General features: G+C 36.3%; 1 protein-coding gene across 1 annotated transcript in view; it reads left to right on the top strand.

Moving 5' to 3' along the window:
• LOC115424928 (Na(+)/H(+) exchange regulatory cofactor NHE-RF2) overlaps nt 1–16,119 on the top strand; it is a 66,044-nt gene extending 49,925 nt beyond the window's left edge. Inside the window, exons 4-6 of the mRNA XM_030142327.1 lie at nt 11,777–11,930; nt 13,703–13,821; nt 13,937–16,119. Coding sequence (XP_029998187.1) covers nt 11,777–11,930; nt 13,703–13,821; nt 13,937–14,101 — 438 coding nt within the window. The 3' untranslated portion in view covers nt 14,102–16,119. The remainder of the gene's footprint in view (nt 1–11,776; nt 11,931–13,702; nt 13,822–13,936) is intronic.
• Nucleotides 16,120–18,964: the final 2,845 nt, after the last annotated feature.

Raw genomic sequence — 18,964 nt, 5'->3', positions numbered from 1 at the left:
ACTGAACAGAGAGACGAGGCCGGTCACAGGGGAGCACAGAGTCAGATATTTATCAGTCTGATCGCCAGGGCTAAAGACACTGGCAAGGAAGAAAGGGGGTATATACAGTTGTGCTCATAAGTTTGACAGAATGCACATGGGACGGTCTTGGATATTCCAACACGACAATGACCCAAAACACAGGACCAAGTCAACCTGTCACTGGCTACAGCAGAAAAAAGTCAAATCAAAATCAAATCAAAGTTTATTTCTGTAGCACTTTACAATAACGTAACAAAGCCCAAAGTGCTTTACATCTAAAAGCATGATTAAATTATAAGATAAAAAAAGGTTAATCAAGTACCATAAATATGCATAAAATAATAGGACACAACACACATTGATGAAAGAGACCACAGATTCAAACATAACCTCTCAGTGCGAAGTCAATCAATCAATCAAATTTTATTTATATAGCGCCAAATCATAACAAAAGCTATCTCATGACACTTTACATATCGAGTCGGTCGAAACCAGACTCTAAGCCAATTTACAGAAAGCCAACAGAATCCTCCAGGAGCAAACACTTGTGACTGGTGACAGTGGTGAGGAAAAACTTCCCTTTAACAGCAGAAACCTGGAGCAGACCCTGACTCCTGGAGGATGGACGTCTGCCTTGACCAGTTGGGATGAAAGAGAGGGTAAAGGAGGAGAAAAAGAGAGAGCGATAGAGATAGAGAGAGACTGGGGTAGAAGGGGAGAAGTAGGGGGAGACACATTGGATGCAGCTGATGCACAGAAAAGTGAACTAGAACTGTCAAAAGAAGATCAGCTGGTGTTAGTGTAATTACTAATAAACAAAACAAAAGTCCATGACTGTTAATACTACTACTACAAATACAAGTATTAACAGTGGATTTACTACTATTACAACAGATAGTACAAATAATAGAAACCTCTACCATCTATGGCAGGGGTGTCAATCTCATTTTAGTTCAGGGGCCAGATTCAGCTAAATTTGATGTGAAGTGGGCCGGACCAGTAAAATAATAACATAATAATATACAAATATTGTCAACTCCAAACTTTTCTCTCGGTTTTAGAGCAAAAAAAGTAAATTTACATTATGAACAGGTTTACATCAACAAACTATCCTTTCAAAAGATGTGAATAACATGAACAAACTGAAAAAATAAGTGTAATTTTAACAATATTCTGCCTCAGTTAATCATTTACACATGTACATTATAACTTACAGATCACAGTGGATCTACAAATACACAAAACATTTAATAGCAGACAGAATATTGTTAAAATTGTACTTACTTCTCTTAAAACATTTCAGGTTATTCACAATTTTTTGTGAAATTATACTTTGTTTTAGTGTAAATACATGAAAATATTTACATTTACAAAGAGAAAGATTTGGAGTTGTCATTATTTATATGTTATTACGATAGTATTTGAATGGTCTGACCCACTTGAGATTGAATTGGTCTGAATGTGGAACCTGAACTAAAAAGATTGTCAGTATCATAGTGTAATTTTTGCATTTCACAAATTCATCCAAAGGGCCGAACTGGACCCTTTGGTGGGCTGGATTTGGCCGCATGTTTGACACCTGTGATCTATGGAATTATATGATAAACACTATTGCAACTATATGGATAAATAAGTGATGACGAAAAAAGTGAAAGTGAAGGAGTGTCCATCTCAGTCTCCTGACCTCAATATCATTGAGCCACTTTGGGGAGGTCTCAAACATGCAGTTCATACAAGAAAACCCCAAATCTTAACCCTTTCATGCACGAATTATGAGAACCTTAGTCAAGATTTTTTTCTTCAGTGTTTAGCCATGAAAAAAACAATGCGATCGAGTTTTTTTTTTCTATGGAGTTACAAAAATATCCATGCATTTAATTTTTGAAGAAAAGAAACATGTGTTTAAAACCCAATATTAGAAAGTGATATGAAAACAATGAAATAAAGATTTTTTTAATGCTGCTAATCTGATGTTTTCTCACATTTTAACATATTCTAATGCTAGTAATTACTCACTTTATGGAGATAATATGCCAAAAAAAAAACTTCTTGTCTAACAAATAACAATTGATTTACACTCAAACATGTCACTGCAGATCAGGTTTATCAAGAACAGTAAAGTTACAGTAATGATCTGAATTACAGTGTATGGGATGGTGCATAAGTGTCCACTGTGTTGGCTGATATGGAACTAAAACAACAAAACCCATTAATATACAAGAGAACAGCTGGAGAAGAACTGACCACTGGAGTGGACAGTGCATGAAAGGGTTAAAGGAACTGAATGTGTTTTGTGAAGAAGAATGGGCAGCTTTACCATCTGAGAAAATAAAGAGCCTCATTCACAACTACCATAAAAGACTTCAAGCTGTCATTGATGTTAAAGGGACCAATACATAGGATTAAGAACTAGGGTATGTCAACTTTTGATCAGGGTCATAAGGATAGTTTCTGTTCTCGGTATGATTTAAAAAGAGCAAACACTTTTGTTTGATAGCAAAGTTTTTGTATTATCATTCATATTCTCTGAAAAATGGCCAAAGAATCGCGAATTCTGCTTAGGGTATGTACACTTATGAGCACAGTTGTATATATGTATAGTGGCTCTTTTAAAGCAACAAGATGGCTGATGTTGAAATATAAGAAAAAGGAAAAAGGAAAGACAAATGCAAAAGGCCTGAACAGAGGTGAAGAAAAGGATGAGTGAGCATTGTCTTTCCAAGTAGTGGGTCATTAAATGCATCATGGCTACTTTGCTGGCAGTAACATCATCATACTCATCATTTTAAACTGTTTTTCATCTGTTTGCACAAACTTAGAGTTTATCATGCATTCCCATAACCTTTGACCTCACTGGCTGCACATCAGGCCCTGTCCGGCAGACTGCATAACAACACAAACAGGACTGTGATGGAGGAAAGGTTTAACAGAGTTCATTTAAAACCCCAGAAATGTAAAGCAATATAAGTTCTGTTGTGTTATGTGTCTTATAATGTTACGTGCATCTGAAAATATTTAATACCAAATTCTGTAATTAAATCCAGGAAAGCTGCTGTTCATGACAAAATATCTAAATCTAAAGTAAATCTAAAGAGCTGTAGTTTTTATTGATAAGTTATTTTGTATATCATGCAGATGTAGAAGACATTAAAGATCATGTTATTTAGTGATATGGGTTCATAAAGTTAGGATAATTTTGCTTTTCAGTCACATTTCTCTTTTTATTCCTATTCATACACGTTATTAATCACCTTTGACCACATCCAATGATTACATACAGAATCTCATTTACACTTTTGCAACAGTGCATAATACTGACGTCTAGTTGTCACATGAAATACAATTAGAAAATATTAACAAATGAGGCAAAATTGATAAACATTTATGTACTTTTGTATTTTCAGTCTCTTCCTAGATGTTGAACAGTTCTGCAGTGTACTGATTTTAAATTTAAAAAATGAATCAACTAAATAAACATCCACAGTCTAAAAGCTGCACATAATAATAAATAATAATAAATGATTTAGAATAGTTAACAACAGTAGGAGTTCTTTATTTCACAATGACATTTAATTGACACCTATTGATCAGTCTCGTGTCTGTGCGTCTGTAGCTTCCAGGCTTTTACAACTTGATTTGTCACTCAGTTACTACAGTCACATACTATATTCGGTTGTTCATCGAAGTCAAAAATCTGTAAGAGGAGTGATTTTATTAGTCACTGTTGAGTGCTACTTTTGATACTGATGCACTGATGCTCAGCTGGAACATGAGATAGCAGGGGAAACAGTGTGGGAACATCCTGTAGCAGGTCACTGATGACAGTAACAGTCCACCACCTCCCTCCATTTCTCCATGGAGACATGAAATAAGAAACACACAGCCACATGCACACACACACACACACAAATGGAGCTACACTAGTTGACAGTGTACAAATGCACATGTTGAACAGATGTAACTCATGATTTTTCTTGTGTGAAGTGTCCTTTTCTTTTTATTTGATATACATTTAAGAGGTTGTATTATTCTAATCCCACTTTTATTAGTCTTTGGTTCATTTATTTGTGTATTTTGACCCTAATAGTTAAAAAAAAATTGAATTTGAACCCTCCAGGTGCTGCAAAGCTATCTTTATATTCATTCTGGCAAAAACTGAGTGGATTTCTACAACCTGTTTTAATTCCTTCTTAATTTGTTGCATCTTTAACTAGATACGTCACGGCATTTGCACGTATAAGGTCAAGACTTCCGACGAACATTTCTCCAAGTATGCCATCATTGTTTGTCAGCAGCAGCAGTTTTAGTCCACAGTCACGGAAAAAATTATTCGACCATCAAAAGTCATCACAAAAAGTGGTTATGCAATCAAGTACTAACTCCTGTGTGTATCATGTGACTGAAACAGACAGAAAAGAAAACATGGAATGCCTAAAAGCACTGTTTTTGGCAGTACAATGCCATAGCTACAAGCTGTAAAAACTTAAGCAATTTTGGTTATTATGAAGAAAACCATGGAAAATGGCTAGATATCAGCTCTTTAATCAGTGTCTTTCAACCTTGGGGTCGGGACCCCACATGGGGTCGCCTGGAATTCAAATGGATTTGCCTGAAATTTCTAGTAATTGATAAAAATTAAACAAAAAAACTTACTAATAATTAATATATGGTGAGCTCAGAGAGACAATTACAATACATAAAAGACTTGACAAACTCTGAAGCTGAAACTGAAACACTGTGGTACAGTTTATCTTTCAAATGTTCACTGTGGTCAGTTTCAGATGCTGCAGCTCTTTCATAATTCATAGTTTAAGTTATTGTTTGTTCAGTATTAATTGTCAGCCTTGTAAATCCAAGCTGGACTGACTGTACGTATCCTGACCAAGGAAAATAAAATTTTCACTTTGTACAGTAATCTATACCTGGCTTTCCTGCCTCCGTCCATAATAATATGCATTATATAGGCTAAATGTAGTCTAAAATTAACATTTATTTGCAAACATAGTATAGCAAACTATTACATGATCACAACAAATTAATTTTAGTAAAAAAAAAATGTCTGTTTTGAATGTCTGGGGTTGCCAGAAATTTGTGATATTAAAATGGGGTCACAAGCCATAAAAGGTTGAGAACCACTGACTTAAATTAAACTCTTATGAGCTATTTTTGTTGTTATCATTATATTTGTCCAAACAAATGTACCTTTAGTTGAACAAGAAATTGAAGAAAGCAAGGGTGGTCTAATAATTTTTTCCACAACTGTATTTACATGTCAGTCTAATACCTTACTATTATATTTCTTCTGTTTGGACTGAAAATCAGGCTCACTGTTGCATTATTTGGCTGTTGAGTGTGTGCAGGCTCTGTTCATTGCATCCATCTCTGATCATGCATCAAGAGAGCGCTTGTGTTATCTGTCAGCAGCTCATTAGAGAGGTGAACAACCATGACAGATCTCTCTCTCTCTGACCGTCTCTCGCTGTCTTTTCCTCTCACCATGCCCCATTACACTGAGGGTGTATCAGCAGCGAGCGTTGTAAAGGCTATGATGAGAGCTCAGCTTTCTGCCGACGTTTGGCAGACGCAGTGACACCAGTGAATGCTTCATCAGCCTCTTGTCGGCTATGCCTGCACTCAACAGTGTGTAGTGGATGGTAAACGCCTCAGTAGTCTGACATCACAGCACAGACTCCACACAAATGGGCATCACACTCCCTTTCCTAGGATTTAAGTTCATCCTATGATCGCTCATATTCAACCATGACAGTGATTTGATACCAGTGGGATTAGAAGGTGAGACGCTCTCCCACTCACAGTCAAAACAACACACACTAGTCCTTGTACAGGTGTCTAGCACAGGCTGTGATGTTGTGTATTTTAGGCGATGGGAATATCAGCTGTCTGTGAAAAAGACCACTCGCTGGTTCCTCTGGAATAACAGGAAACATGACATTTTGCTTCCAATTATCTACCGAATTCATCTGAGGTACAGATAAGCCATGTGGATTCATTATTAAATGAACAATCATCTGAGGGTTCAACAGCCAGTAGTTCATGTTCTGTGCGATACTGTATGACCAAAGAACCACATCCTGATAGAAATCATTTCACTTCCATATATTACGATTGCATGGAATGAGTAGTTTATATGATATGGACACATGGAAAGGTACACTTAACAAATATAATCTTTCTACTTTTAACCCTTTAACAACAGCAATCTTTCCGGCGCTTCATTTTGCATTTATAGCATTCCAAATATTGTGACTCAGTGTTTTTCCAGCCTTGGGGTCAGGAATTCAAATGGGGTCATCTGAAATTTCTAATAATAGATAAAAATAAAATGAAAAACTTACAAATAAAAAATATATGGTGAGTTGAGAGAGACAATCAAAATACATAAAAGACATGACAGACTGTGAAGCTGAAGCACTGTGGTACTGTTTATCTTTCAAATGTTCATTATGGTCAGTTTCAGATGCTGCAGCTCTTTCGTAATTCATAGTTTGAATTATTGTTTGTTCAGTATTAATTGTCAACCTTGTAAATCCAAGCTGGACTGACTGTACATATCCTGACCAAAGAAAATAACATTCTCACTTTGTGCAGTAATCTACACCTGGCTTTACTGCCTCCGTCCATAATAATATACATTATATAGACTAAATGTCATCTAAAATTAACATTTATTTGCAACATAGTATAGCAAACTATTACATGATCAAAAACAAATTAATTTTAGCAAAAAAAAAAAATCTCTGGTTTGAATGTCTGGGGTCGCCAGAAATCTGTGATGTTAAAATGGGGTCACAAACCAAAAAAGGTTGGGAACCACTGTTGTGCCTCTGGAACCTTTTGTACTATCCACAAAATTCAAACGCCTTCAGAAAGCTAAGATCTTTCTGACACTATGTAACACTTTACAGCAGAAATCACGGACTCTATTACAAATAGAAAGGAACTTTTTCAGAAACTTCCATACAAATAAAGCCATGATATGAACACTGAATGATCAAGACCAAAAAACATGCTTGAACAGATGTAAAATAATTTAAAGTTTATTTTTGCAATCTCAGAAAGTTAAATTATGGACATTTGTAGTTGTTTCTGATAATAAATATGCTAAAAATTTCATGTCTGTTTTTTTTTTTTTGTCTTTTTTACTAGAACACATTGTTTTAAGCGTTTATTATTTATAATAATGATAATTAACGGCCAGATATTGAAAGTTAAGATCTTCCTGAAAACAAAGGTCCAAAAGAATTAGCAAAAAAAACTATTTCTGACACTTCTATTGCAAAGAAAACATGAAGACACCTAAGCAGCCTGTTATAAAAGGGTTAATTAGAGCCTTTTTGCAAAAATTTCCACAAAGTATCGAGTCGGTATGAGCTCCTTGTTTTGTCTTGGTTTCAAACGGCCTTGTTCTGCATTATGTTAACTTTCCTCAGTGATTGTTCAGTGACCTTCATGTAAATTTTCCGCCTGCATTATATAAACATTATACAGTTGCGGAAACAATTATTAGACCATCAAAAGTCATAAAAAACAATGGTTATGCAATCAAGTACTAACTCCTGTGTGTATCATGTGACTAAAACAGACAGAAAAGAAAACATGGAATGCCTAAAAGCACTGTTTTTGGCAGTACAATGCCATAGATATTGATTTAAGAACTTAGGTGATTTTGGTTATTATCAAGAAAACATGGAAAATGGCTAGATATCAGCTCTGAAATTAAACTCTTTTGAGCTATATTTTTGTTATCTTTATATTTATCCAAACAAATATACCTTTAGTTGTATCAGGCATTAAAATGAACAAGAAATTGAAGAAAACAAGGGGTGGTCTAATCATTTTTTTCGCGACTGTATATCATTCATTGCACAGCCAACAGTTCATGTTTTTGTCTTAATCAGATTTCATAGAGAGTTGTGCTCTGTGTAGATTTTGTAAGTACTTTTGTTTGACCGGGAGGACCTTGTTGACTTTGATGAGACATATACACGAATTGCAAAAAGTGATTACTTGTAATGGTACATTAATTTCCTGGAGATTTACTCATCAATATGAACTACTTTAACCTTTACCCTTATTAATTTAAATGAAGGGGGCTATTTTGTTGCTTAAAAGAAACTAAGAATCCGTATGTGTAAAAAGATGAGCATTTCCATAATGTAAATACAACACACACACACACATGCACTAATGAATACACACACACTAATATCAGGAGGTAGAAACAGTCCCATGAGAGACTGGTTCCTGTACTGTTCCGGCAGCATGTATTAATTAGCCCAGTGGGCAGAGAACAGAGTATATTATCTCATGTGGGATGGACTGTTAATGAAGGACTGTGAAACATGACACAACACCTGTTGTTTGGCCAAATAAAAAGATGCTTGTTCTCTGTATCAAACTGTCTATCAGAAAGAGGAGAGGAGAGGGGAGGAGAGGAGAGGGGAGGAGAGGAGAGGAGAGGAGAGGAGAGGAGAGGAGAGGAGAGGAGAGGAGAGGAGAGGAGAGGAGAGGAGAGGAGAGGAGAGGAGAGGAGAGGAGAGGAGAGGAGAGGAGAGGAGAGGAGATCATCTGTTGGCCCTGCCCCTTTATTTCTCATTGTTTCTCTTTTTTATTCTTCCTCTCTTCCACCTTCCTGTAATACCATGAAATGTGTCTTCTTGTCCTAAGTTGTTATATTTTTGGCATTTTGTCTTCAAATGTTCCAGTTAAATGAGACCAAGAGCACATTTCCAGAGTGTGCACATTCTTTTCACTTCTTTCTCTTTTCATAAGAAGTGAATTTTAAACAAATTCTCCCTCTGTACACTGACATCTGAAACTCGCTCCATAGCCGGAGCCCTGGTGAGCCATCAATAATTAATTGTGTACCAACACTAACTTACCTTGGTACAGAGCTACCTGCCCCTGAAAAGCTGAGGTCTAGAAAAAGCTGCTGAAACACAGGCCTCCAAATGCACATAACAGTTAGACCAGACCAAGGAAAGTTGTGTTTACTAGACTAAATATGCTTGTCAGTGGACTGTCCCACATTTTCATAAAGACCTTCTGTTTTGCTCTGGCCTTTCAGAGAGTTTATAAAAGAAATGTTCTGTTAAAGTGTGAAATCATGATGAGTACATCATGTACAGCTGGTCAGGAGACTTTATAATTCCTGGGTTAGAGTAACCTTCTGGTGTTTCTTCTAGACCTGTTGAACTGTGAATAATTAGTATGTTGTAGCAGAGCTCCCCCTGCTGGATGAATACTGTAGTACAGGCCTCACATTCACATCCATGTCAACAGTGTTTGGGATACTTTGGAAGTGTAAGAGGTTAAATAGTATGACTTTAAGATATTAAATGATGTGATTACTTTAATTATATCATGAGTGTCACATATTGTCCAATTTGGACAGTAAATTAATAGCATAATAACCCATAAATAATATCAACTCCAAACTTCACTTTATGTTTAATGTGAAAAAAGTTAAATTACCTTACAAAAATGTTCCCATCTACTAGCTATCCTTCAAAAAATATGAATAACATGAACAACCATGAAATGTGTCAAGAAAAATAGGTGCAATTTTAACAATATTGTGTCTCAGTTTAACATTTACAAATGTGCATTACAATTTATACATCGCGGGGGATTTGCAAATACACAAAAATATTTAGTAACAAGAATAATATTGTTAAATTATGCTTACTTCTCTTATGACATTTCAGGTTGTTCATATTTGTTCAGGTTATTCATACTTTTTATGAAAGGATAGTTTCTAAATGCAAATATTGTTGTGTAATTTCACTTGTTAAAACAAAGACAAAAATGTGGAGTTGTCATTATTTATAGATTATTATGTTATTATATTACTGGTCTGACCCAGTTGAGATCAAACTGATTGGCTCCTGAACTAAAATGAGTTGAACATCCTTAATTGTTAATATCTTCAGTGTAATTTTTTCATTTAACAAATTCATTTCATGGGCCTTTGGCGGTTTTAACTGTATGTTTGACACCCCTGAATTTTATCATCAAAATAATATTAAATAAGTTACATAAGCTGATATGTTGGATGCAGGGGCAGAGCCAAGAAAACTGATATAAACAACACTCAGAATGAAAGTCTGGTGAGTGGATTGAGCTTTTCTAGATACACAGTGCTGAACTTGTATTTTGGACCCACATGTCCAAAAGTACTGTATACCAAATAAAGGTTTTCTTCAGCAAAAATAAGAAATAGAATGGGTATGTTGTGCACAGCGTTTAAAACATTCTAACACATTCCCCCAGTTATCACAAACATTTGGATGCCATTTTTTCCCAGTGATTGTAACAGTATTTATTTACATTTATTTTGTAATTTACTTATGTAACACTGTAATATATTATTCACCAACAATGTCAACTGTGAAAAAGCAGCAAGAAGTGAATCCAAGAGCCCTATGCACTGTAAAAGTGTATAATATGAGCTTATATTTACTCTATGTTGAGCTTGAACAGTCATCTTGTAAAGTCTATCATCTTTGTTTCTGTGGAAAACAAAACAACTTCAAGGTTTTATTTGCCATTTGCCCATTAACAGTCCAGAAACAAAAAAAAGAGAGAGAAACATACAGGGTGGGGAAGCAAAATTTACAATATTTTGAGGCAGGGATTGAAAGACAGTGTATGACCAATTAGTTTATTGAAAGTCATGAGAATTTATTTGCCACAAGAAAATTTACATAATAGAAAATGTTTTTATTCTATGTGTCCTCCTTCTTTCTCAATAACTGCCTTCACACGCTTCCTGAAACTTGCGCAAGTGTTCCTCAAATATTCGGGTGACAACTTCTCCCATTCTTCTTTAATAGTATCTTTAAGAAAGTCGACATTGCTGTGTGATGTTCTATTGGTAGCATGTTCTAAAATGCCCCAAATAGCAGAATCCAGAGGGTTTAGATCTGGGCTAGAAGGCGGCCATAAACATGATTCCCAAAAATTGCTAAAGTTGGATTTGTTGCTGTTGTCAACAAGTGTTTTGGTGTTCTTGTGTAAGATTTAAACTTCAAATCATATTTTACTGCATTTCTAACGGTCTTGTTGTCTACCTCAAGTTCAATTGCCATTTTTCTCATGGATTTGGTTGGATCCTTTAGGTTTTTGGATTTGAGAACTTTAATAAAAGCTTTGGTACGTTTTTTGTTGCTTCCTCCACTTCCAGACTTTCTCGTAATAGTTTTGCTCATAGTCATTCTCTTCTTTCCATTATAAACAGTCTTTATGGACACTCCAACTATTTTTGAAATCTCCTTTGGTGTGACGAGTGCATTCAGCAAATCACACACTCTTTGACGTTTGCTTTCCTGATTACTCATATGGGCAAAAGTTTGTGAAAAGGTATGGATAATAGTGTTAGGTATGATTATGACATCAATATATGTTTGGTTTCAAAACAATTGACGTAGTGCCTGCTGAGAAAAAACAACTAAATGTTCATTGTAAATTTTGCTTCCCCACCCTGTACGAAAAAAAAGTTAAGAAAAAATGCCTAGTCTTAAAACACTGTACAAGAATAATTAAAAAAAAAAAAAAAAGAGAAAAGATCTAATAAAAAATGAATGCTGCAAGTGAGGTGTGAAAACTATAAACAACGAACTAACATACTGTTGCCCAAAAGACCAAACTGTTTAATTGGTGAAAAACATACAGATTGTAAACATTATCAGTAGACATTCACACATTCTTACATTATTTTCTCTGTGACCTTCAGGTAAATGGTGTGAACATCGAGGGCATGCGGCATGCAGAGGTGGTGGCCTTCATTAAAAAAGGTGGAGAGGAGACGTGGCTGTTGGTTGTGGATCCAGACACCGACGAACACTTCAAGAGGAAGGGGATTGTCCCCACAGTGAGCCACCTCAAAGGTAAAAACCATCACTGTTTACAATGGTCATTCTGTTTAGATTTTAGACTGCATAAGGGATTATAGTCATTTATAATCTGACGAAATGACAAATACTAGTTTGTCACATATTATCCAAAAAGCCTGGATTTATAGGTGCTGAAAATGGCTGGATAAAAGGATATAATTATTGTTAGCCCATCAAGACCCAAACAGCCTCTAGCAACCAAAACCATCTACTGATCTAGAATGTTTAATACTTGTTGATCCATTAATCCTATCAATCCATGTAAATAATTGGTGTAAAATACAGTTTGTCATTTTTTCATGGTCATCAGAAATGACCCATTTGGATGTTCGGAGGCTCTGTAACATTGATTCACCAGTAAAACCCATAAAGGTTAATAAATGACGGTGGATGGAGACACTTAGTTTATGTTCAGTTAATGATGTATTTTACTAAAAACTTCACTTTTACTTCAGTTTTCTGTTTTGATATAATGACCTTTGAATTTACTTTGAGATTTCATAAACATGTTCATGATCTATGAATTAAATATAGGAAAATACATTAAGAAAGTAGTCCTCCAAAACTGGAAATCCAAGAACTCAACCTAATCACAGAATACAGTTGTGCAGTGGATAGCACTTGTGCCTCACAGCAAGAAGATCGTGGGTTTGATTCCAACACCAGTCGATGGGAGTGGGATCTTTCTGTGTGGAGTTTGCATGTTCTCCCTGTGTCTGTGTAGGTTCTCTCCAGGTACTCCAGCTTCCTCCCACCATCCAAACACATGCACTGATAGATTAGTTGGTTAATCTAAATTGCCCATAGGTGTGAATGTGAGAGTGATTGTTTGTCTCTATATGTTCAGCCCTGTGATGAACTGGCGAAATGTCCAGGGTGTACCCTACCTCCGCCCATAACTAGCTGGGATAGGCTCCAGCGATCCATGTGACCCTAGTGAGGATAAGGCAGATTTTTTTGCTTAATTCAAGCAAAAAAAATCTGCCAATGGAACAAGTGAAAATTATCTTGGTAAAATTCCTTGGAATAAGATTTTCAAGATCTATTGACTAAAAATAAGTTCTTGTATCTCACTGAAAAGTTACTCTTTAGGTGATTATGTCTTATTACCTCTGTCAAAGAGGTTATGTTTTTGTCCAGATTGGTTTGTCTGTTTGTCTGTCTGTCTGTCTGTCTGTCTGTCTGTCTGTCTGTCTGTCTGTCTGTCTGTGTGCAAGATAACTCAAAAAGTTATGGACAGATTTGGATGAAAATTTCAGGAAATGTTGATAATGGCACAAGAAACAAATGATTAAATTTTGGTGGTGATTGGGGTTGGGTACTGATCTGCCTTGGCGAAGGTCTGCACTCTCCGAGTGCTTCTAGTTTTAAGTGTGATGAGATATTTTGACTAGAAATGAGAAAAATACACTTGGTAAGATTTAGATTTTTGCAGTGCACACACACACACACACACACACACAGATATTATTATAATACATGGTGATAAATCACTTGAGAAAGATTAAATAGAGAGACAAATTCATTTTTGTAGCTGCCACTAAAGTAGCGCTGGATGTTTATGGGTTAATAGCATTATTATCATTACTTTTTATTGCTCTATTTTATTCTTTTATAGCCTGACACATCACAACAGATCATTGTAATATGTTTATTTCAGTGTCATTTTGGTTAAAATAATCCTGAATCTAAGCAACAAAAAATATTATCCTGAGTGTGATTTATTCCAGTTGGTCTGAATTTTCTTCATCCTCTGTGTTTTACAGACTATGACGGTCCGCCCATATACAACGGCTCCCCCAGTCCCCAGATCAACGGCAGCTCCACCACACAGTCCATCAGGTCCACGCACTCTGACCTCAGCAGCCAGGGCAACAGCACACAGGTGGGTGTGGGCGTTCATGTACACTGCTACGTTCAGTCTTTGTTCTTCTACATGAAAGTGGGTTCCCTCACTCTGTCCGTCTGTGTCACCGTGTGTGGGTTTACCTCCCCTCTAGCTGGCGGATGATGAGAGCAGCCGGCTTATGGACCCGTTCGCTGAGATGGGCCTGTGTCTGAGCGCCACGGCGGCAGAAGAAAAGATGAAGGTCCACTCCAAAGAAAAAAGGAGGGCACCGCAGATGGACTGGATGAAGAAATATGAGCTTTTCAGCAATTTCTGAATCAGTGCCCTCTGAGGTCACATCGAACAGCAAAGGACAGAGATACCCCTCTGCGTGGATAAGGCTGTGGTATGGGGCCATGTCCTTTTTACTCCACAGGACTGTTTTTTTTTTCTCCAAGTCGACCCCATTCAACAGAAGATAATCTGTTCCTGTAATTAAATATGACCAAAGGATATTGATGTGCAATGGATTTAAAGTTTGAAGCCATTTCAGAGACAAAGCAACAGCTACTTTAAAAGCCCTTGCTCATTCTGTACAGCACAGATAATTGTAATTACGCTGGTAAAATTAAGGAGGAGCATCTTCTTAAAGCTTGTATAAGAGGGACGTAAACCAATTTCACAAATTGCCTTGATCCCATTGCTCTATTTTTGGGTAAGAAACTCTAATTTTAGAGTCTACATAAAATGGAGGAGACAGTTATTTTTATATTTAAAAAGCATAAACAACTATAAATAAACATTAACCCATCGCTAAAGAGTTTTATGGACACTGTGACATTAAAGATTGTGGATGTTGAGTCAGAAATAGCCTGAAGTTGGCAGAAGATCACTGTGAAAGAGTTAAGACCCTGCATCTCCGGCCCATGCAGATGTTTCATGATAACCACTGAGAAAAAAAAGAAAAAAGAAACAGGAGTGGCAAATATTGACCAGCATTTTTATCCCTGGTTGTATATAATGTACCCTATATATATTTGTACTTCAACATAGAGTTGAATAACTGATCATCAGCTTCACTGAAAAAATCTCAATCATTTTAGCACTTAATCTCACAACATGTATCATCACTAACAATTTTTCCCAAGTGCATAACAAAGGGAAGCACCACTAACATTAAACATATTGATAGGTAAATAATGGAAACTGGAATCAAGAGGAAAGGAAAATGTAAGTTTCTCAGGGCGGATGGGATTCAGAAGGAGTGTGTTATTGAAGAAGGAGTACAAGAGATGGCAAACTAACCACACACACACCCAGATCAGTCATCACGTCACCATATAACTAACATAAATCTATTAAGATGAGGTAGAAAAGACTGGTAAATTGAAGTACGTCAGTGTAATGTTCAAGAATTTATGTATTTTTTTAATGTTATTTTTACAATTTTGACTGTCATTTGAGAGCAGCTTGATAAATGTGAAGGCATAAATTTATGATTTTATAACCAAGTATAGAAGGAATATTTCATGTTTGCCATTGCAGCTATTAATAATGAAGTATTACTATCATTTGAGCCCCACTCTTTTAGATTTTGGAAGATACACATGCTTCTCTAGTCAAGTTGTGTCTTGTTTTTATCGGTTTGTTTTGGTTGGTGGAAGAAACAAAATAAAAGACACTGCATTGTATTAAATTCAGTTTTAAAAATGCTGTTAATTCCCAACCTGCTGCAACATATTATAATGTAAAGCCAAGAAAGATGAGAATATTCAAGGCTAAACATTGTCATGAAATGTACAGATGTGTATGATGAATGTGGTTACATGGCATGACGTGGGGATCGTGGGTAAATTGTGGGTTGGGGGGGGTTGTAGGAGAAGCACACAGTGAGGTGTGAGGTCAGAGATGCTCTGGAGGATCTAGTGAAAGAGACAGTGGGAGCCATGGAGCTTACTGTGGATTATTCCACACACAGGGACAGCTGTTGTACACATGCTCACACACATTTGGAACAGTGTGAGTGTGTGTGGAGGAAAAACTAAAACACGCTGCAATCCAAGCAGCACCACTTGCCTAAACAGCCCACCAAGGTTGATAAAATGGGACTGCAGGTTATTCTTGTTTGAGGAAAATGTATTCTTTGTACCCTTTTACTTTTACTCCACTCAGTCTAACCTAACAGTGCTGTCTTTGAGCATTAGTCTAGGGTCTACTAACCATGTTTGTGCAGTACGTAGGGCTCATTCTGCATGTTCTGACCATCGACCCAACAGCAAAAACTCTTATGTTACATGGCTGATGTATATACAGTATATACGGCAGGTTGCATTTTTCAATAAAGTGTGACAATGACATTTTTGAATAATTGTCATCATCTGTTCTGTGTACAGTTTTCTAGCGCAGCTCTTTGTTTGGAGCCTCTTTGTGGTCCTCAGACTATCTCCTTTTCTCACATTCCTCCTTTTTATTGGCCTCTGTGGTACAACAGTATCTATAATTTGCTCCCGTTAGTCCCTTTCAAGCCCTGCTCTCTCTTTCTCTGTTTTCTTCGCTGAGGATTACCCCGGAGTACAGTTTCGGCCTGTTCTCAGAATTCTCCACCAGCCAGCTGCTATGAGCTCTCAGGCCGTACAGAGGTTAAACTGAGGTCAGAAGTGTACATGAGTATGTGTGTGTGGTGGGAATGAAGTAGACTCATGTCTGCCTGCATCTTTAATGTCTACCTTGAAGCTCTGAACGCAGCTGTTTGTGGTACATCTGCACCTTCCTGTAATCTGTGTGAACTGTACACAAATGTACACAAATGATCACATACACATTGGCTACATACATACATACATATTGACAGACAAACAGATATACACACACATACATACATACATACATACGTACATATATACAGACAGACAGACATACACATACATACAGACAGACATACCTAAAGGCATATATACATACGTACACACAGACATACACATACATACATGCAAACATACAGACAGACATATCTACATGCATATATACATACATATATACACACACACACACACAGACAAACAGACAGACACAGATCTACATGCATATGTACAGGGTGGGGAAGCAAAATTTACAATGAACATTTAGTTGTTTTTTCTCAGCAGGCACTACGTCAATTGTTTTGAAACCAAACATATATTGATGTCATAATCATACCTAACACTATTATCCATACCTTTTCACAAACTTTTGCCCATATGAGTAATCAGGAAAGCAAACGTCAAAGAGTGTGATTTGCTGAATGCACTCGTCACACCAAAGGAGATTTCAAAAATAGTTGGAGTGTCCATAAAGACTGTTTATAATGGAAAGAAGAGAATGACTATGAGCAAAACTATTACGAGAAAGTCTGGAAGATACTATTAAAGAAGAATGGGAGAAGTTGTCACCAGAATATTTGAGGAACACTTTCGCAAGTTTCAGGAAGCGTGTGAAGGCAGTTATTGAGAAAGAAGGAGGACACAGAATAAAAACATTTTCTATTATGTCAATTTTCTTGTGGCAAATAAATTCTCATAACTTTCAATAAACTAACTGGTCATACACTGTCTTTCAATCCCTGCCTCAAAATATTGTAAATTTTGCTTCCCCACCCTGTATACATACAGACATATCTACATGCATATATACATACAGACAGACATACCTACATGCATATATATATATATACAGACAGACATACAGACGTATCTACATGCATATATACATATAGACAGACATACAGGCATACCTACATGCATATATATATATACATACAGACAGACATACAGACATACCTACATGCATATATACATACAGTGCATGCAGGTCAAAAGGGTAAGCATTTTACAGACATATAGTTTAAAGGAGCAATACTTTGAAATATTCATACATGACATATAAGTACTGTGACAGCACTGTCATTATGTCAAAGAATTCAGTGTACTTTATTGCTGAGATATGAAAAGCCACAGGTCCATGTATCACTGTGAACATATGTGAGCACTAGAGGGAGTAGTGAGTCATTCCACCATTCTGCAATGGTGAGGAAAACTAACCAGGTCTAGTTTAGGATGAGAACTGACAAGAAACAACTGTTAGAGTAAAAAATAAGTGACAAAACTGAAAGGACTATTGTTGTTTTCAGCACTGGACACAGCTCAAGATGAAAAGAATCCAGTTTGATCCTGAAACCACAGTGTTTTTTTTTCAACACAGGTGAGTTTTGTTATGAGACTCATGAAGGTTTAATGTTATTATATGATGCTAATATCTTTAAGTTCACCGCTTGTTGATGTACAGTTCAGACTAATCTGTGGCAGTTCTGATTTTGTTTGGATGATTCCAAACAGATCGTTAGTGCAGCTATTGACAACAACAAACTGTGCAGAAAACAAGTGAACAGAGCTAGAATGTAAACTATCAGCTGATGCAGCATGTGAACATGTTATTGTGACTGAGAATATGACGATAACAAACACGCTTCACACTTTATTCAGTGAGTTACATTCAGCTGTGGTTTTGGTAGCTCTAAGTGTGTTCTGTTTTATGACTTCCCCCTGTTGTTGACAGTTTGGAATATCCATACTACATATAACCACTTTAAATCAAATATGTAAGACTTGGGGTAGCCTTACACAAGAATCACATCACCTTGCAGTTTTTTGTTTTTTTAATTATTATTTAGGCTATTGTATAGTATAATCATTAAATTTCCCGTATTAATATATCTTTGTTACCAGTTATAATACTCCATTATTTTATACTTATGTGTTCCTTAAGTACTTATTTACAATCCCTTTGTTAAAGCAATTTTAGTTCCTACCTGCCCTTTTTATAGTAACACAGATGTGAGTGTGACAGTGTCTGAGTAGTATGTGTCACCAAGACTCAAGGGGAAGTTAATCATATACTGTCTTGCTATTAGTGTTTAATACAGAAGTTACAGTTTAGCCCACTCATCACCCACAACCACAAGAGATCAGATAATACTAGCAACCATGAAATCATAGAAGAGTAGAGGAAAAACATTAATGTCTCCAAGGGAAAATTGGCCTGAAAGACAACAGTCAATAAAGACTAAAGTAATAATAATTTAAAAAATAAAATAAAATCTATATGTGCTGTACACAAATATGAAGCACACACACACACACTAATATCACTGTTAAATCATTCGTCA

This window comes from Sphaeramia orbicularis, chromosome 8 (genome assembly GCF_902148855.1).
Source record: "Sphaeramia orbicularis chromosome 8, fSphaOr1.1, whole genome shotgun sequence".
Classification (NCBI taxonomy): domain Eukaryota; kingdom Metazoa; phylum Chordata; class Actinopteri; order Kurtiformes; family Apogonidae; genus Sphaeramia; species Sphaeramia orbicularis.
The sequence above is the reverse complement of the archived record's forward strand: the minus strand, read 5'-3'. Positions and strand labels throughout refer to the sequence as shown.